The 21,954-nt window shown below is 34.4% G+C and overlaps 1 protein-coding gene across 2 annotated transcripts in view; it reads right to left on the bottom strand.

The window, feature by feature from the left end:
• PAK2 (p21 (RAC1) activated kinase 2) overlaps positions 1-21,954 on the bottom strand; it is a 147,515-nt gene that overhangs the window by 38,049 nt on the left and 87,512 nt on the right. Inside the window, exons 10-15 of one of the 2 annotated variants that reach the window (XM_001364316.4) lie at positions 19,123-19,235; positions 15,087-15,204; positions 10,525-10,624; positions 9,171-9,367; positions 7,940-8,077; positions 806-4,913 (exon numbers count right to left, since the gene is read on the bottom strand). In XM_001364316.4, the coding sequence (XP_001364353.1) occupies positions 4,827-4,913; positions 7,940-8,077; positions 9,171-9,367; positions 10,525-10,624; positions 15,087-15,204; positions 19,123-19,235 (753 nt within the window). In that variant the 3' untranslated portion in view covers positions 806-4,826. Of the gene's footprint in view, positions 1-805; positions 4,914-7,939; positions 8,078-9,170; positions 9,368-10,524; positions 10,625-15,086; positions 15,205-19,122; positions 19,236-21,954 lie in introns of those variants that run through there. The other variant, XM_056793617.1, reaches the window with a different exon arrangement.

Here is a 21,954-nt window from a genome sequence, read left to right as displayed (position 1 = left end):
TTTAATGAAATTTGTTTTAAAATGTCTTAATTTTAAAGATTCATTTATTCACATAGTACATGAGAGGCATGAGAAAAGCAGTGTAGGTTGAATATAGAGAGCTGGCCTCAATCAGGAAGCCCTGGGTTCCAGACTTGTCTTTGACACTAGGCTTGTGTGACCCTGGGAAAATCATTCTTTGAATATTCCTGAGCAACTCTCTAAGCTAACGAATTGCAAAAATGGTGCTGGATCAACTTTGTCGAGGAAGCTCCTTACCAAGAATTCTTACTACATAGAAAATATTATTGATTTGGTATAAAAAGGAGAAGCTGCTAGGTGACTCAGTGAAAAGAGCCACATCTGGAGATCTAAGATGCTGAGTTAAAATCTGGCCTCAGATACTTCCTACCTGGGTGACCCTGGGCAAGTCACATAATCCCTATTGCTAGTCCTCACTACAGTATTGTTGGTGAGTAATGTAGGTTTTTTTTCTTTTTTAAAGGAAAGGGGGGAAATGGCATATAAATTATATCAGGTTCTTTGTCCTGCTGCTTTTTAAGCTTCCAAGATGCAGCCAAGTCTACTGAAGCTATCTGATTTAAGAATATGGATAGATTAATAGTTCTTTTCCTAGACTTCACAGACAGAAAAATATCAAGAATTTTTTACAAACTCAATACTGAACAAAAGAAGCCTATGCTTCTTACTCATGTTTCCAGAAACCCAAGCAGATTGGAACATCTAGCCAAAATTCATACTATTAGCATATGTAAGAAAAGAATTCATGCTTTAAAAAACACTGAGCACACTCTTCCACAACCTATTAGAAATCTAAACATTTATTCTTTTAAGCTACTCTGGTCCAAAAAGATAAAAATTCGGGAAGGGGATAAACAAACATTTAAAAAAATTTTTATTTCTAGCCCTGAAAAGAACAAAGTTATTGAACATCAAATACAGTAGTTAATGTTGCAGTAACAATTAAATAACATAAGGGATTAAATTAAACAAAAGGCAACATAAAATTTGAAGACAATAAAAAATAAGATAGCTACTTGCACCTAAGTTCCATTTCCATCTGCCAAAATAAGGAAGGAGAGAGAAAAGACAATTTTTTTACCCAAGATTTGTGTCTGATTTCACCTTTTTACTACAGAACTAAAATTTAAGAATAGTAAGCTAGGTTAATTACATTTCTTACTGCTTCTCTACTCTGAAAAAACTAGTATAGTGACCCAACTAGATGGCAAGGCTCCTTGAAGACAGGGAACATATTGCCATATTGTATTCCCTGCACATCAAATCTAGCACCTTGCTTCTAGTAGGTGCTAAATAAATACTTGTTGCTTGAGTGAATATACACACTCTGAAAATTTGTTAAACTTGGAGAAGGACAGGGCAGAGACAGGAAGACAATGGATTTTAAAACTTTCCATTAGACATCTGGTTTTTATATTGTTAAACTTCAAATTAAAGCTATGAAATTGCACTGCAAAAATATCCACAGTAAATACTCATCTGGATGTAACTATAACCTAAAAAGATTAGACACTGAAATATGGAGATGCTCACTGGATATTTAGGGATTTCTACAATGTTATCAATTCTTTAAGCACTCAATTTTCCTATTACTCCCACTTCCCTCCACTACTGTCTGAGATGCACTAAGATTATATCTAGCAAGGACACAGCATTCACAATTAACTTCAAAGGTTCACTTAAAGGGTCCCTCAAAAGAAACACTCAAAAATACTTTTAAAAACTATCTTAAAAGGCACAGGTTAATTTTGGATTGGTGGTTGGGTTCATTAAGTTTAAGCAGCTTAATAGACAGATTTGGAAGATCAGAGGAATTTATGTAATCCCAGTGACTCTATTTGCTCACCAATTGCCATTAAGGAGAAACAATCTCAATGCTTCCATGGCTTCCTTATCTGTTCCTAAAGTTTGTGACACCAGAGAATGGGGACAGGTAACCAATGGCCACCAGAAGTCACAGCTTTCACTATAGTGCTAAGTACAGTACTAAAACATAATACCTTATAGAGCTGAACTATTAAGGTAATTCCTGGATTTGAAGAAGTCATTTCAACCCAAAGTGAAAACAAAAATAATTTTAAAAGGCAATTGTTTAAAAAAGAAATCTTGATCCAATGATTCTTGATTCAATGAAATGTGTTCTTTCAACAAGATCAAAAGGACATTTTAATTGTTAAAAATGAATAAATCACAATTCCTTATTGCTCTTAAATTCTTTTGTTTAAAAATTTACAAATTTCAGAAGTAACCAAAGTATATATGATAGATTAGTTTATCTTACTAATAATTGTAAAGAACAGACTGGGGTTTAGATCCCATATCCCAGGAGTCAGATTTTTATGATGCAAGGTCCATTGCCAGCAATGGACATGTAGGGCACCATCAATAAAAACAAGATTAAATATAATTCCAAACTCTTCCTATAAACCAAAAAGCCCTTTACTGAGTCACGTGCTTGAAAATGGGGGCACTGACATTGAATCCAGTGAACATGCTCATGTATGGCTCATGTATAGAAATAGAAGTTACTTATAAATTCAATACTCAAAATTACTGCCTTCTTGAGTAATGATCATTATGTTTTTCTAATCCACTGGTAGTATCTTTTTATACTAATCAACCTAATGACTGCTTACAAAGCAGAATGTTAAAAAGTTGAAACTCAAGAGGCACTAGAGTTTTCCAAAGGGAATAAGGCATTTTGTTGCTGTAAAGTAAGAAAATAATTAAACCATTGCAGAAAAGCCAATCATGGCAAGAAAAATTAAAATCAAAACAGAGTGAAATCAGAGACCATTCTACTAAGTGCTCTAGTTACAGATTTTTGTTGTATGATTTGGTGAAAATGTTTCTGGTAATCATTTCTATTGATCATGGTCATATCTTAACAGAGACAGAAAAAAAAAATTAAGCATAGACCAGCTTCCTTTGACAATGAGTAATATTTTTTTAAATGCTTATTTTCCCACTTTTCAGAAAGTATCTCTAACACTTAATTCTTCTTACTCATGATTTGGCATCATTGGTGTGTGGCTAAGTAAATATGAAGTTGAGTAGAAGCAAATAATTGCTAGAAAAAAATGAATTTTTTTCTAAGTTCCTGGCATTTTAAATGACACAGCACAGCTTCTAAGAAAAGGATCCTATTAATAATGAACAGATAGGTGAAGAATGATTCTGAACATTAAACTTTTTTTAAAATTCCAATCAAGGAGTCAAAACTTTTTAACAGAAAGGATGTCTTACAGACATCAAAATACATTTCACTTGTATTTACTTCCCTTTTCTAATTTCTTGGTACATAAAATTTAGAACTTCACAAGAATTCAAACTAACCCATCATTAAAATTACCTTCTAATTTAAATCTATAGCAACTCAGTAACTGAAATGATTCACAAGTCCTTTAGCAGCAGTATTTGTGGAATTACTCATTTATGTCATCCCAGCTCATAAAATATTGGTGAAGGTTTGGGACCTTTTCATAACTCAAGGTTATAACCCCAGCTTATAACAAGCTTCATCTCTGTAAGCTTAAGCTTTCTCTATTCTTTTCATTCATAAAACAGAATCTAATTGTTTCTAAAAGTACCAAGTTTTAGTTCACATATTTCAAGTTTCTAATTTCTCAACTTTCTAACTTGATATATTCCCAAATAAATCAAATTATTTGTGTATTTCAAATGGCATATATATATGTACATATATATATATTTAAAATTTAAATCCTGAAAATCCAATGGTTATGGCATTATTTGCCTTTAGGGGTAAAAAAATGAACAGAAGTTAAAATATATACACAAACTTATTTGATAAAGTAAAAAAGAGGCACCAGCAGAAGCAGTAGAATCCAAGTTGGGGCAAGAACAAACTGTTTGGTTTCTGAAACCAAATACAGAGTAGGAAATAACTTTGAACAGTAGCCAACATAAATCCAAAGGAACAGAAAGATGAAAATTGCAGGGACTTAATTGTCAATAGGATCTTCTACCTTTGCCTCAATGATTTAGTCATAAAATTTCTCTTCCTCCTCCTCCTTCTTACTATACTTTTAATTTTCACTCCAAACATTACCATCATGATATCTCTAAAAAAGGCTCTTTTAATCTCCCTCAAGGTAAAAAAACAAAAATAAAAAAATCACTTTCCATCCCTTCCTCAAAATGGTCTTTAACAACTAAAATGTTATTGAATGTGATAGTGCTTTAAGTAGCTGGTCCTGGCTTCTACACAAAATTAAATCACAGGAAGCCTCTGTTTTAATGTAAGGAGGTACATAATATCTATCACACTTGCTTTAATTTAGGCATGAGAAAAAATTTCTCAAAGCAATCCAAAAGGAGCAGGTAAAGGAACATGAAGGATAAGGGAAAATAGGAGAAAAGACTAGCAGATCAAACAAATGCCTTTCTCTGAAAGCTCGAATCTGCCATTCAAGTATTGAAAATACCCTAAGAGGTACAATGAATGGGATCTGTTACAGCAAAGTCAGCAAAAATAAAATAAAATGCAAATCCCAAGCTTGATAAATGGCACTGCTGGGCTGTTGGCAGAAAGGTGAAAGGCCAGTGATTCAGTCCACAATTTTTCTTGGACCCTAAAAAGGAGTTGGTTTGAGAGTTGTAACAATTCTTTTTCTTAATTTTGTTTTAGATGTCTCCAGAGAGTGGGTTGGTTTCCCCCAAACCACCTCATTGTGCTGACATTTTTTTCAACCCCTAAAAAGAGTAACAATTTTATATATTATATAGATTTCTTTTTTAAAATGACCAAAAAAAAAAAGCTGAGGCCACAAATGGTAATGCTATTAACGGTTACTCTTCATTGCTTCTTTAGCTGCCATGATCAGCGGTGTCAAACTAGACAAAGGTTTAGCCAGTTTCAGGAAAGGATGCTGCCAGAAGAAAAAAAAAAATAGAATGATAAATTTGCAATCCACTCTTCTAAATGAACCCTACAGACTGCTTTTATAGAACATGATGAAACCAAAAATCTGAACACTTTATCATTGGAGTTAAGATAATACAACTGAACAGGAAGAGATTGAAACAGCAGCTATAATTTCACTGAATAAACTAATTTAGTCATGACCCCACTAATATTTGACACTTTCTTTTGTTTGGACTTTTCTTTAGGATAGCTTCCACTAAAATAGTGATGATCTTAAATGATACTATGTTTCTATTTTTATCACTTATTTGATGCCAAAATTCCACAGATTGTTGAAAAGTACAGTTATGAACAACTTGAATGTTTGAGAAACTACTTGTTCAGAAGGAAAGCCTTCTTATTTTATTCAACTCTATCAGGTATTTTTTTCAATCAAAAAGTAAAACTCACAGAAGTTTGTTTCCAACACCTCTTAATCAGTTGAGTAAATTGAAGAGATATGCCAAAGAAAATCATCTATAAAAACCTACTTGTTCTCTTTTAATAAATATGGAAGAAAAAATGGAGGTACAGTCATTGATTAGTGCGTAATGTCTAGCAGAAAGAAATTTAGTTTGTCCTTTTTACATTATGATTATACATTTTGGAATTTCTTTTTTGAGACCACATGAAAATCAATTCCTTGGAACCTTTAAAAGTGTCTCACTTCCAGTCTTCTTTTGTGTATCTGGCCAAATCAAATTCTTATCTTCTTCACTCCCACTTCCCAACAATATATCCAATGCTGAGAAGAGTCCAAATATTGTAGTTTTACTTTAGTTACCGATGAAAAAAAATCATCACTTTAAAAACTCTATTAGATCTCTGACATTTCATGACTCTTCTTTTTGGTTTAATCTAAAAATACTCTTTGGACACTCTAGACTTAATGAGCTCTAATCTTCAGTGGGTTTGATCTTCTGTGGGTCTTCTCTACAACTTATCTACAACTACAGTCTTCTATCATCTTCCTCTATATTCCTGTGAAAATGAGTTTTTACTATAAGTCAATACTACCCCCTGGCTGCTAGCTATCTTTGCTTAACATATCTAAGGTGGATTTTAAGCTCTTTTAGTCTATTAATTTGGTGACTATTTTGCACTGACTAAACTTCTCTAAGAAACTTTGATGGTCAGTGTTTTTACTCTAGCATATCTCCCAAAGTAGTCTTCATGACAAAATATAGTCAATTTCACTTTTTAAAGGCACTTGGGACCTTTATCATCTTCTCGACTCTTTTCTTGAAGAGTATGCTTTATATATGAGAAGAGGATTGTAAATAGTGTATGCATTTGGCCTCTTATTTCTTGACCCTAAACTATATGTTCTACCATCTTTCATTATTTTCTTTCTGCCCATTTTTGTACTGAAGTCACAAAGCATGAAGTATGTGTTAACAGTAGTTCTTGAGGAATTCTTCCCCAAAATCCCCAATATTTCTTCATCAGTCCACAAGCATTAATTAAGTGCATTGCACTGTACCAGGTATAGTGACTACAAATGAGGGTAAAAAGGAATCTGTGTCTCCAGGAGGGTTACACTTAATTAGGAAATAAAATGAATACACAAAAGTAAATATGAGTGCACTAAGACATCTAGGACACCTTGGATATACAAAGTAAATAAAATAATTTAGAGGGAGGATGAGAGATAGTAACAACTACTGCCTGCTAGCATTAATTGTGAAAAGTCACTTGGACTAAACTTTGAAAGAAGCTAGGAAATCTAAGTGAGGACAGAATTTAGCTAAGGCATTAATCTGTGCAAAGATACAGTGATAGAAGAAAGAACGTGACCTGTGAAAACAGCAAGTAGACCAGTTTCGCTGGCTATGCAGTGAATAAAAGGCAGTTATGTCTGGAGAGGCAGGCTGGAGGCCAATTATGAAAGGCTAACTGTATTTGATCTTAGAAGCAATAGGGAGTCACTGGAGCTTTTAGAGCAGCATGTGACATAGTCAAAACTTTATTTTAAAAATCTCATTCTGGCAGGTGTATAGAGGGTGGACAGAAGAAGGAGGAAAAGACCTGAGACAGAGAGACATATCAGGAAGCTTTTTGTAACAGGGATCTAGAAGTCATCTTCATAGCAATAATACATGAATACATGGCAATTAATGAGATCAGCCTCTGGAACTAATAAGATCCAATTGTGTTTATAATGGTATATTTGCTTAGATTTATCATGAGCAAAAATAGTTAGGTATTACACAAAATTGTTTCTTGTTCCCTCTATAAGCACAGTGAAGCCAACTTGGATCTATTTCTTTATTTTCCTCTCTGAGGAGGATCTGTAAGCCACCATCATTCCATTTAGTTATTTCTTTGTGTCTTCCAGTCTTTCTGTTGTATCCAGAATATCAAAAAGGTTGTAGATGAAACAAAAATTTCACATTTAGAATACCAATTGTTAAAGTAAAGATTACAGAAACAGAAAGGAGAGAAAATTCTCAGCAACCTCTACTCTCTTTACCATTAACTCCAGCATAGAAGCAAGAAGGATGAGAGCTAGAACTAGGAGATATTTTGTAGCATTGTACATTTATGGATTGTTCTGGCCAAAAATATAAGTGCTAAGTAACTCTTGCGTTTACTTATGCTGTTCCTTAGCCAGCAAACATACAAAGATTTCTCAGTTTATTAGAACCTGAGAAAACCTATGGCCTTTTTTTCCCTCAAGCACTCAAAGATGATCTACTAACTAAGATGAGGTAGAGAATTATGACTTCTGTAAAAATCTAAATGAGTATTTTCTGTTTTTCCAACATCCACAAGTTCTTCATTTCAACATATATATTTAGTGCAAGCAGTGATCAGGCAAAGGTACTAAGAATATGTAAAAATCCAATTTTACAGCAGATGAAACCTTAATATTGAACACCTATAGCATTTTAGTTGTTCTTTAGTAAACAAACTTTTGAATGGTTAAAATTTTATTTCTGATTCCAAAAGCCAAGACATTCTGGTACATTCCCAATTAAACAAACTTACCTGTAACAATTCTTTAGCTGAACCCCTTTTTTCTACATCCATCTCCAAACACCGATTTAAAAAATCTCGAAATATGGGGGAGAGTTTCTCTGGATTCTGTAGTTCAGGAGTTCCATTTGTTGCTATTAGATACAAGGCCTGAAAACAAAACAACATTGTCACAATTCTTAGCTCTGAAATTTTCTTTAGGAAGATGGTATAGCATCTCCACCTCATGGATCCTTCAATTTATCACAGATATTGCTCCTAAATATCATCAGAGAAAGCTTATTGTGGCTCTGCCCATTTGATAATAACTTAAGATTTCACATTCATCTATTAGTTCTGTTTTAGATCATGTACTTGAAAGAACACCTTAGGGCAGGTCATGAACCTCTGAAGGAAGGAGTTGGTTTCCTTCTGGAAAAAAAAATAATCCTTTCATCTCTAAAATTCTGCATCCATACAGGTAGTTCTTAAAAAAAAAAAAAGGTTATGATGATTCCTTCATAAGCTTGGAACTTTCTCATTGAAATCTTCTAAATAGTATCTGATGTTTACATATAACTCAAATTACTATAAAGTGCTAATCAGTAAGAAAATTAGGAAGCATGACTAAAATCCAGAAACAAAGGAGGCCCAACTTTGACACGCATATGATAGTTTTATTTTTTAAATTAGTAGATGTCAACATCAGTCTCTCGACTTTTGAAAATCACTGTTAAGGAAAAGCACAAAATGAACAACTACTTTGTTCTAAAAGGTCTAGAGATCCTGAAATGGCAATTAGTATCAAATGAGAGGGGCATTTAAAGAATGAAACAATTTAAAGATTCAAACATTTAAGAACTCTCACCCAAACACTTCAATACTTTTACTTAAACTGGATTCAAACTAGTAACTATGGATTCAAACTGGAGAGGCAGTAGGATGTTAGTGAACAGAGCTCTATACTTGGAGTAAAGAAAGTTTTGCCTCTGAATACTGCCCCAGACACTTTCTGGCTGTGCATGCCATCACCTATTCACTTTAAGTTTCTTTTAGATTTAATTTCCTCATGTATAAAATGGGGGTAACAATAGCATCTAGCTCCCCACAGGGCTGTTTTAAGAATCTGAGAAAATATGTACAAAATACTTTGAAATCATGTAAGACATGTAACTATAATCCTACTGCCTCTTGGTTTTTGGTATAAAATAGTCCTGGTGAATTGCTGTGTTGCCAGGAATAAAATTCAACTCTGCTTACTTACCCTCAGAGGATTCTCATTAAGGTATGGGGGTTCTCCTTCTACCATCTCAATTGCCATAATTCCCAGAGACCAAATGTCCACTTTAGGCCCATAAGCTTTACGTGTGACCACTTCTGGTGCCATCCAGTAAGGGGTCCCAACCATGGTACTCCTTTTGCTCTGCTCTGGTGTGATCTGAGCACAGAAACCAAAGTCGGCTATATAACAAAAACAATAGTTTGGAGTTAATGTCTGAGACTCAGTGGCTTAAAAACTGTGACAGCTTGGAAATATGGAAAAAAAAAGGTTTACTATTTATAACATTCTAAACCCCTATTAAATTTATCACTTTTTTCAAAGGTTAAAAAAAACAACAGTTTTCTCAGAGAAGACATGGAGACCTATGTTTTGTGTTGTGGATATGAAAAGTTCTTTTTAATTGAGTGACGAAGGTTAAGACATTTAACCTAATTTCAGTTTTCTCATATGGAAAGTGAGGAATAACATTCAAACTACTTTACACCTCAAAGCACTGTTTGAGAGAGAGAAAGGATAGAGGAAAGGATGATTCTCTTTCTCCTTAAGGGAATTATGCTATAGGAAGTCTGGGTATAAAAGACTATTGTTCTAGATATATTTTTAAAAGAAAACTGAAAAATTGGACAGCATAAAATTTTCAATTACACTCTGCCTCTTAATACCTGTATGACTTGAGATGAATAAATTACCTTCTCTGGTCAACTACTCTGTTTTCTTTTTTTTATAATGAAGGGACTGAACTAGATCTCTTCTATGATAACTTTTAAGTTGAAATCTATTTTTATAAATTTTTAAATATATGTTAAAATATTTATCTATGACCCTATAATCCTGAGGCAGGAGATTTATGTCATATGTTACAGAAACTACTAGACAGAGATATGGTGGCCACTGTCTAAGTGGCTCTCTGAAAATATGAAACACTTTTTAAAGTTTAATGTGCACTAACATTTTCTCTATCACCTTCTTAGGTTTAGACCATCAAGAAAACAATAAATCAGGTCCATATCTGTGGCACTTGCCAATTTCCAAAGTATAAACATTCACTCTGAAAATTACAATAAGTTTTCCAAAGCCAGTACAATCTAGTTTCTAAGGATTCAAAAAGTTTTCAGAAATCTATAGAGAGATAACCATGCCTACTATATTACTTAACATTGATAATTCAATTCCCTTTTGGGAGAATCTAAGAAAGATTCTTCCCCATATAAGACACCAGCTTTTATGTGTATGTATATATAGACAACACACATAAACCAACAACAAAAGAAAAAACAGTAGCTGCTTCTTTAAAAGTAGCAGAACCTTGAACAGAAAAATACCATTTTTTACTCACTGAGTTTCACTGATCCTTCCATTCCCAAAAGCACATTGTCACTTTTGATGTCTCTGTGAATCACCTGATTGGCATGTAGAAATTCCAGAGCTTGTAAACACTGTGTAAGAGAAAAAACATCCACATAGAAAACAAAGGTTGGGAAAAAGCAATTGCTTCTCATACACAGTAGGCTTTAATGGCATCCTATAGAAGACACATTGCTGGTAACATTAATAAAAGACAAACCCACTAGCATACACACCACACTTACACAGAAAGCTCACTATGATATCATCATTTGACTTAATTTTTTTAAACTAAAGAACCATACAATACAACAAATTTAAAAGAAAGCAATGGCTATTTGCTGAATATTTTCTGAAATACAAAGTGAAACGATGTCAATTTAGAATCTCAGGCTTATACAGTTAAAGCTGGAAGGGGCAAGTAGTCACCTAGTTTATCTCACTAACATTTTAGAGATGAAGAACTGAGACCAAAGTAATGTGCCACTGAACATGGAGGATACCATTTGTTCCTGCTTCCTTATGAAGACCATGACTGAACAAGACACTTTAAATGCCAAGTTATGAAGTAACTCAAAGAACTCTCCTAATTTTTAACGTCTTTTGTGATACTTAAGCATGAGAGAGCTACAATCTCAGGACTCAGGTTTAAATTCTGCCTCTTAGCTGAACACTTTACCTGTCAGGCCTCAGGTCAATCCCTTGACCTCTCTGAATCAAAGGTTCTTTAGAATGCCAGGAGTCACACTAGAGCAGAAGGGTCAAACACCAATGTGACTCACAACAGGTTAAAAATTCACTAGGAAATACTGAGCAAGATAAATAAAAATACACAAAATATAGATAATATTGCAGTTTAAAATGAAGTCAATATATAGTCTACAGGTATCCTCATATATAGGGTGGCGGCTTCTTTCTGGGTTCTTTTGACACCACTAGAACTAGATGACCTTTTGGGGCCCTTCTAGTTCTACATGTGGGATATCCACTATTCAGTGACTCATTCTGTGATACTAAGAAAATTTGTCCATATTTGTACACAATTTCCAAATGGAATTGAACTAAATCATTTCTAAGGATTATTCTCTTTCTAAAATTCTATCATTGTTTCATCAGTAAAAAATCAACATGTAGCAAAAAAACAACAACAATCTGGAAACAAATTGAAGACCCCTTGATTAGGGAAAAAACAGCTGAACAAACTGTAGTATTATTAGTGTAACCTATTGAACTGTAAAAAAAGATAAAAGAATTTTTGGAAACATATAGTGGTTTAGAAAAAAACAAAGGAGAACTAAGATAATATGCATTACTTATCACAAATAAATGGAGGCAACATTAAACAGCGTGCCAACTCAGATTAAATGCAATCAGATGCAGCATGATATAGTGGATGGAGTATTGCACTTTAGAGTGAGAAAGAACTGTGCTCAAGTTCTACTTTAGAAATTTGATCCTGGATAAGTCACTTCACCTCTCTCTAGGTCTGTTTCCTGACTGATATTGGCTCCAGAGGCCAGATGATGAAACATATCTCTCTCCTATTAGTCAGAAGTGCTAGTCAATGTTGGTTAATTGTATTTAACTTTAAAACTACACACTTTTTTTTTTTTAAGAATAAGTTTGGGACAGCTAGGTAGCTCAATGGATAGAATGCCAAGCCTGGAGTGGGAAGGGCTTGGCATCAAATCTGGCCTCAGACACTTTCCAGCTGTGTGACCCTGGGCAAAGTCACTTAACTCCCATTGCTTAGCCCTCACCACTCTTCTGCCTTGGAACCAATACACAGTATTGATTCAAGGATAGAAGGTAAGGGCTTAAAAAAATGAATGTGGTCTGTTCATTTGAATTTACAAGTTCACTAACTGCACATCAGAGTACCTAAACATAAAAAAATTGGAGTATCTTGGTTCTATATAGCTATTTACATAAATTACAAAGGTTAAGTTTTCTTTTTCCTTTTCTATGGAAGGTTATCCAAACATGTTTCTTAACATCTTGCAAGTATTTAAAACTATTAACGGTACTCTTACAAAGATTATAGAAGGAAAATCTTGGGATAAGCATATTTATTTATTTGATACTTATAAAGTGCTTACTGTATACACAGGGACAGCAAGGTGACACAGTGGACTGAATGCCAGGCCTGAAGTCAGGAAGATTGCTCTTCCTGAATTCGAATCTGGATGCAGGCACCTTTACTAGCTGTGTGACCCTGAGTAAGTTACTTCACCCTATTTGCGTTGGTTTTCTCATATATAAAATGAGCTGGAGAAGGAAATAGCAAACCACTCTGGTATCTTGGCCAAGAAAATCCCAAATGAGGTCATAAGGAGTTGGACACAATTGAAAAACAACTAAACAGCAATAACAAAACTGTATACATAACACTATTCCAGGTGCTCAGAAAGATAATTTTAGATAATACAGTCTCGGGCTTAATGAATTTGTTAATGGGAAAGATGCAATCACGTAACTAGAAAAACTGTTGGATAAATGGATGCTTTAAGCTAAAACAATGTGCTTTATGTGAGTGGGGTTGGAGGAAGACATTAAATAAACAACATATTTAGCCTTCTCTTTTTTTTAAATTTTCTTTCTGTCTTACACTTGGGCAAATATAACTTCTTTTTCCCTAAATAGAAAAGTATTCTGAAATTTTAGAATTTCCTGTTTGAATATTTTCTAATGCAGATAGAGACTTCAAATTCTAAACCACCTAGTAAGAAAATTGTTAGGTTTCTTTGTCTTTTTCTCAGTCATGTGGTATTATATATGATCCCCAAGGCTATCTGTTACTCAACTGGAAAAATCAGTTGAGCTGCTCAACATATTACCTTCCCACTGCTTTATCCCATTTATCAAAGTAACAAGAGCAATTAATGTTCAAACTTTTAGTCCTATATCCTCTAATCCATTCACAGAACACAAGTGATAGATAACACATTGGATTTTGGGAGTTTTCTGAATAGAATAAAATTTAAGGATTAATTAATACTAATAAAAGAAGTTACACACATACCTTCTACTTTGGTTTAAGGAAAAGTGATCTATATAAAAAAGGCAGTGTGGTGCATCTGGAACACAAATCTTTGGAGTTGGAGGACCTGCATTCTCTGCCTCCTAATTCTGTGACTCTGGGCAAGTCCTTTAACCAATGTGAGCTTCAATTTCTTCATCAGTAAAAGATACCTGGACTAGATGAACCCTTAAGATTCTTTCCAATTCTAAATTTATTATCCTATGAACTTCCAAAACTATTTCTTCTTTTCTTCTTACCCCAGAACAGAAAAATATTAGTGAAAATCAAAATTTCCATGTACAGACTGATAAAAGATTTTTTCCTAGAGATTCTGTCTACTTCCAAAAATAAGAAGGCCTTTGCTTTTGGTGATAGAGCACTCATTCATATTTTCTCAGTACAAATTACTTCCAATTCTCAGTCAACAACCAAAGAATTTGTCCTAAAATTGTAACCCAATCAACATTCCAAAAGCCAAATTGTCAAAGGATTTCTCCCCCAACTTAAAAAAAAAAACCCCAAGAAAACAAAAGATCATATGTTCATTCTTACTAGTGGTCAAATAGTTTGTAACCCACTTAGGCACTTTAATATGACAATGCAATTTTCTGTTCATCATTTTAGCTGCAAAGCAAAATAACAACAGACAACAAAAATTCACCTTCAAAAATCTGGCCCTTGGAATGAATGCCTCTTGAGGCACCAGGATAGGGAGACTATTATGAGTATCACTGACAACCAGTCAGGTATTCTATTTACTCTCTATTAGTGTTTTTCAAAATGTTATCAAGGGACCCTAGGGGTCCCCATTTTCCTTTCAGGGAGTCTTTGAGGTTAAAGCTATTTTCAAAATAATACTAGAAATGTTTAAATTTTTAATATAGTAAATATTAATAGATATAAACAACATAAACTAAGGCAATTCACAAAGTCTTCACAATTTTTTAGAAATTTAAAGGGATCCTGACACCAAAAAGTGTGAGAATTGCTGAGCTATGCCAAGCCTGTAAAAAAAAAAGTTAGACCAAAGAAAGAAATTTATTCTCTTTTAAGGTAAAAAAAAGGGGGAATGGAAGCGGGGGGGGGGGGGGGGGGGGAGTTAGCAGAAGAGTAGAGGTGGGATGCTAACACCAAGGGATCTGTCTAAAGTTCTATATCATCATCATCATCATCATCATCATCATCATCATCATCACAGTGAAGTTGTAAACCACTCTATGTGGTTAATAAAGCTAAAAGCAGAGACTTGTAACTACATAGTGGATTTTCTGGCTTGTAGCCCGAGTTCTTCAGTTGTCCAGATTTTACCATGAAATATCAGCATGTGTAAACTCCCAGATTACTCCAAATTTGAGAGCTCACATATAAACTCACTTGGAGATAACTTTTAAAGTTTTTTTCACTAAGAAAACTTTCCTAATATCATCCATTTCCTAGGAACATAATCAATGACATTATTAAAACATATGCCCAAACTTTCCTTCCTGCACCCTCATCTACCCATTCCACCAAAGAGAAAACACAAGACCCACCTCTCTACACACAGCAGCAATCTGTGCTTCATCCATGCAGGTTTCTGTTACAACATCAGTAAGAGACCCTCCAGCAAGGTACTCCATAACCACAAATAATTCATCCCCTACAAGATAACTAAAAGTAGAAGAAACAATAAACATTCTTTTCTATTAGAATCATAACAATTTTTACTCAAGTATTTTGTTTGCAGTTAATTTTAGTTCTTCTGACATCACTAAGAATCATCTAAATAGTAATTTCCATAGAAGAGGAACTCATACCCATTGAACTTACACTTATTTTAGCATTCCTTTACTGAAATAAGCAATATGAAAAATAAAAACGATTGCAAACATTCCACTTACCCATCAAGAATCAGTAAACTAGACAGTCAATGAAATGATTGTAGCAAAGCATTCAAAAAGCACATCAGAATTGTCACAAATGCATGAGAAGAGACATTCTCCAAGAGATAAATGATGCAGAGATTTCAATGGGCAAGTTATAAAATAGAAAGACAAGCTATTAGAAACCCATAAAGTTCCAATTTCATTAATAAGAGCAATGCCAATTATAACAACTCTGAAGCTCTATGTTATCCTCATTAGACTAACAAAAGAGGAAGATAACTATTGGAAGGGTTGTGGAAAAACAGGCATATTAATGCACTCTTGGGGTGGTGATATAAATTAAAACCTGTCATTCTGGAAAGCAATTTGGAACTACAACCAAAATGTTACTAAAATGTGCATATTTTTATATTTAGGAATACTGCTGATAGTCACATACTCCAAAGAGGTCAATGAAAGAAAGGACCCATATGGACCAAAAATATTTAGCATAGTATTTTTTATTGTAGGAAATAACTCAACAAGTCCATCAATTGGTGAATGGCTCAAAAATTATGGTGTATTAATATAGTAGATTACTGTAATGTAAGAAATTATGAAAAGGGAAGATTCAGAGAAATATGGAAATATTTGAGTCAGCCAATAGAGGGAAATAAACAGAACCAGGAGAACAACTTATATAATGACTATAATACTATAAAGGAAATCAATTTCAAAAGAACTCTGAACAATGCAATGACCAATCACAATGCCACAACACTGACGATGAAGCACGCTTCCCATTTTTTTGCAGAGAGTGATGAGGTGATGAGCAAATGAGAGACATAATGTCCAACAAAGCTAAAGTGTGAATTTATTTTGTTTGACTATATTTGCTTGCTATAAGGGAGAGCTGGTTGGTTGGTTGATTGGTTGGTTTTGGGGAGGGGGGTAAGATGAGAATAATGAGAAATTATAGGGATGTAAAACAAAAACATCCACACAACATTTTTAAATACACAGAAAGCAATAGCAGGAAGTTTAGTAGGTAATGGGCAAGCCAATTTTGTTATTATAGTATTAAATTTTTTCTATGTACTTTTTAAAACAATCTTTACTTTCTATCTAGAATCAATACTAATTATCAGTTCCAAGGCAGAAGAATGGTAAGGTTTAGTTGGGGTTAAATGACTTTCCCAGGTTTATAAAGTTAGAAGTGTCTGAGGTCACAGTTGAATCCAGACTCCTTTCTAGGTCTAGTGCTGTATCCACTGTACCACCTAGCTTCCTTATATATTGTGAAGATTAAAATTAACTCTGCCCTGACAATAACAATGAAAATACTTAACTATCCCCTGATTATGAAGATTAAATTATAAAGCCTACCCATTTTTAGAACACAGTACTTAAAATTAATTGAGTAGGAGATCTGGCTATTTTTAGATGTAATCACCAAAAGTGTAAACATCCTACTTAATCATTAAGTGGAAGGTCTGTGACCCACGTGTGTGATAGTGGATGTCGAATCAGAATCCACTGACTGCCTTCTGGGAAGTCCTAAAAAAAAGCATCAACTGTGATTGGTAGATGTAAAATTAGGGGAAGACACAGGAAGTGATGCAAAAGAAGCGGCTTGAAAAGGAGCCATTACTTCCTGTGAGATACAGTTCTTCATTTTTTGGAAGTGGAGATTGGAGGAATTGTTCATGCTTTCAAGTTGAGGCTTGTGAAGAGGGGCAGAAGGATCTCCTGACTGGAACTGAGACCCAGTTTTTCCTGGTGAGGCTGATAAAGAATCTGCTGACTGGACTGACACGTGGTGAGTGAACAGTTGACTCAACTGCTGGTTTTTCTCTGAAGAGACTGGCCTCAGGAAAGACCTACTATTGAGAGAGGCTTCCCGCTTTCTCAGCTTTGCCGAGGCTGGCTGAAACTAATTCTCCCTGCCTGGTGGGGCCGGGAGTAAATTACTTAGTGCTCAGGCTAGATATCTTACTTTATCCTCTCTCTGATTTCTTGCTTCATTCTTTCTCCATTTTGTAAATAAATTACAAATAAACTCTCTTTGGAATTAATTAAATTCCTGGCAACCACACTCTTAAATAATCAAGTCCAACCCTTTGAAAATAACCCTCCCCTACAAATATATACTTTAAAAAAAAACCTTTATATTCTAGAAATTCAGTTCCATGCATAAATCTTTCTCTCTGTTCTACTTTGTGTGTTCAAATGTTCATAATGGTTATTTATTAATAAGTTCATAATAAAAATTTTAAATGTAATATTTTTAAAGTCACACTGAATTATACTTCCACTTTATTTTATGAGGCCATTGTAAAGATTAAAATTAACTCTCCCCTGATTGTGAAAATGAAATTAATTAACTCTCCGTTGATTGTGAAGATTAAATTAACTCCCCTGCCCATTTTTAGATTTAATCTCCAAAATTGTAAACATTCCACTTAATCATTGAGTAGGGGAAGGTCTGTGACCCACATGTGCAATAGTGGGTGACAAATCAGAATCAAACTGACTGTCCCCTGGGCAGTCCTAAGCAAAGCTTCAACTGTAATTGGTATATATAAAAAGTGGAAGAAGGCACAGGAAGTGATGCAAAAGAAAGTGTCTTTAAAAGGGAGTTACAACTTCCTGGGAGAACTTGGCTTCTTCTGGAGTTCTGAGTTGGAGTTGGAGGTTGATGAAGAATCTGCTGTCTGGACCTGAGACCTTTCCTGGTAAGAATGTTCTTAAATCTCTCTCTTTGGACTGACACATGGTGAGTGAAAAGAGCTGACTCTTTTCCTGGATTTTCTGAAGAGCCTAGGCTCAGGAGAGACTTATCCTCTTGAGAGAGGCTCCCTGCATCCCTAGGTCCTCAACTCAAAAGCCGAGGCCTCTCTGGCTAAGGACTAAACTCCCCTGCCTGGGCTGAGCCATGAGTTGGAGCAAAATATTTAGAACTTAGCCTAGATATCTTACCCTATCCTCTCTCTGATTTCCTACTTCACTCTTTCTACATTTTGTAAATAAATTGCTAAATAAATCTCTTGGAATTAATTACATTTCCTGGCACCCCTATCCTTAAATAATCCAGTCCAACCTTTTAATAAAAACTCCCTTTCTCTCCCTTATACCCTAGACCATTATCCAAAACTTAGAGGCTCATTAAATATATAGTTCTAAAAACCTTCATTAGTTAAATAATCACATCAAAACAAGGAAGGCCAGTAAGCTCTGGTATCCCCTGAAAAAAGTGATAGCTGCTAGCTTGAAAGCAAAGGAAGAAATAGAAACAACACTATATCACAACATAGTACAAATAATAACTGATGGTCATAATGGTATCCCTAATTTATCAAAATATATCACAGAAATATTTTTATCAAAAAATATTAAAGGAATGTTTTGGCACTAGAAAATTCCTCTTTATGGGATATCTAACTCCCCACAGTGCCAGATATAAGCATTAACATACAAAAGAATATTATTTGCCAAATAATAATAATGATCATATAAATTTTGAAATATGAACTAAAGGTTTAAATCCAAAGTTGGGAAAATCACCTGTCCCAGATCAAAAAGGAAAAAAAAATAGATTACATTAGTCTTTCATAAAGAAGACCATATGTAGTTTTATGTCTAATTATTTGCATAATATAAGAAATACCGCTAGGCTTAAAACATCACATTCTCTCCCCATCCTTTCTGAAAAATCCATACTTACCTATCTAAGAAATTAACTATGTTGGGGTTCTTTAATTCTTTCATTACAAGAATTTCATTAATGATTAATTCCTTCTTAGGCTGTTTCTGCAAATTTATCTGTTTGATGGCAACCTGTATTGATGGAACAGAATTAAAAAAAAATGTTTATTTCCTATCTTTTTAAAGTTAGGAGAGTTAGCATCATACAGAGCCAACCTCAGCATATAGCACTGAATTATGTTATTTGAAGAGTAAGATTACTTCCTAATTCTAATCCAAAGAGTCAATTCACTCACTACATGTATTCATGATAAGAACCAATAGCTTTTACCTTCTAGAATACAGAAATCAAACTTGTAGGGACTAAGAATGGATTGAGAGGAAATGTAGCATAGTTATTTAAGTATGGGGTTTGAGACAAAAAAAACTAAAGACAATTTTAATTCTAATTTAAAATTTACTAGCTATGTGACAGGGATAGACAAGTGGGGGGAACTAACTTGCACAAGGTCATACAGCTAGAAAGTCTGAGGCAAGATATGAATTCAGATCCTCCCAACTTCAGGCCTGGTGCTCTATCCACTGTACTACCTAGCCATCCCCAGTTCCAGTTAAATTTAAAGAATTATTATAAATAAAAATTAAAAACATTTTCCCAATGTTTTAGAATTAGTTGTTTTCTCTTGTATTTAAAAGGGAGATAAAAAGGACATTCTTTCAGTCATATTTTGCTTCTGAAGACAAGTTTAATTCCAACTCTAAAACCTACAACACTATACACTTATTAATGCAGATCACAAATCCTGACAGCTGCTTTAATATGTCTATCATCCTCATGGAGTAAAGGTTATGTCTGAGCTGGCACAAAACCTGAATATCTCCTTCAAGAATCTCTGTAGAATAGAAATGATAAAGTTTCAACAAGTATGACAAGAATCTGACATATCACATTGACAGCCATTTCTATCTCATCTCTTCTTTCTCTGACAAAGAAAGTTAGCATTCAACATGTACATTTTAAAAAAATGTAATACTTAAAATTAATTTAAGTTCAGTTATTCAATACTACTTCCAATATTCCATAACACTACCTTCTATTCTATATTTTTCTGCTCCATATTTTTATTTGTGTTCTCATTTGAAATGGTCTTCCCTACCCTTTCTGCTTCTATAAATCCTGTCCAAATCCAATCTTCTCCTACCTCTTCCATAATACTTCCCTTCTCTGAATTCCTATTACATTTATAGTCTGTACCTTACTGTCTTACAACACAACCAGAAACCAATATTAGCACTTATTAAGCCCTTATAATGCCAAAAGGACTACAATGGTATTAGGAATTCAAAGATAGATACAATACATACTTCATTCTCAAATACCTTGTAATCTAATTGGGGAGAAGGGGTAGGAGAGTCACATACAAATAAACTGTGATATAAGGGGCAAGATTATGGCGAAATACTATTAGAAATTTAAGGAGAGAAAGATAACTTCCACAAGGAGAAAGAGGGAATGCTTATGGAGGATAGCACCCAAAGTGAGTCTTGAGGGACTTCAAAAGATGATTAGGCAAGAGTGAAGGGTAGGGAGACATCTCTTCCTGGAAAAGGATCTGTTCGAGTAAAAACATTGGAGACTGGGAAAAACAGGATCAAGAATAGTCTAGTTTGAGCAGAACATAAAAATATGTAAACAGATGCAGTCTGGGATAAGGCTATAAAGTAGAGTGAAGGTGGATTTTAGAGAACCTTGAATGTCTGATATTTCTATTTTATTCAGGGAGTAAAGAGTAAGGGGAACTTCCAGATTATATGACTGAGATAAAGGCCTAGATAATGTTTTGATCATCAGACCTCTAAATCAAAGATAAAGGTAATTTCAGTTGTCTCCATAGAATGGTGCTTCAACAAGGTAAAAATCTTAAACTATTGAACTAACCATATAGAAAGAAGGCTAATCCTTAAGCCTGAACATGCTCACTCAACCTCGCTCCCCTTACCACTGCCCCAAATTGATCCATCCCCTTGAACCAGAATTCAACTCATATTCTAACCCCACCCAACCCTCAGTGTCTCAGAAATCAAAACTGCAGAAATTTGTTCAGGCTGCAAGAGCAACATGGCAGAGTTCAGTCAAACAAAGGACTAGAAGGGGGCCAGTTCATATGTATAGAGGAGCTATGTGGCCCTTTAGTAAGCCCAAGACAATCCCATCTCTCCCCATTATGGGCCCTCCACTGTTCTAATGGGTAAATGTCTCCTAGGGCCCATTTTTTCAAGCAGTTCCCAGATATAATTAACTCTACTACCCAACCATCTTATTACCAGCCACCTCACCACTAAACTTGTACCACCTTCCACCACCTTCCTCCCTCAACAGCTTTTTTGATTGATATGACTAGAAATAGTCATATCAATCAATGCTTCCATTACCCCTGAAAAGAAAGTGTCAGTCTCTTTCCCTTTATGGCTCCACTCACAACTATGGCAGCCTTCCACAGATGAAAATATCCCTCCCTAGACCTTGTTCTCTATATGTACTATCTTCTCTTTTAGAATGTAAGTTCCTTGTGAGCAGGGTCTGTCTTGCTTTTTATTAGTAACTCCAAGGCTAAGCACAGTGCTTGGCCATTAGTAATCATTAAATTTTTTAGAAATTAATTCATTTATTATAAACAGAGATTATTATAGTTTATAATTCTTGTGTATTTACCTATACTACTTAGCACAATGCTAAACCCAAATAGAAATTTTATTAGTTTCAAGTTGATTTATTCATTATAAGGTCCTGCTAATAACAGACCTCTCCCCCCCACATAAGGAATATAAATTTACTTTTTCAAACATGTTT

The sequence above is a fragment of the Monodelphis domestica genome, chromosome 4 (genome assembly GCF_027887165.1).
Source record: "Monodelphis domestica isolate mMonDom1 chromosome 4, mMonDom1.pri, whole genome shotgun sequence".
NCBI classification, from domain to species: Eukaryota; Metazoa; Chordata; class Mammalia; order Didelphimorphia; family Didelphidae; genus Monodelphis; species Monodelphis domestica.
This window is presented reverse-complemented; position numbering and strand designations above follow the sequence as displayed.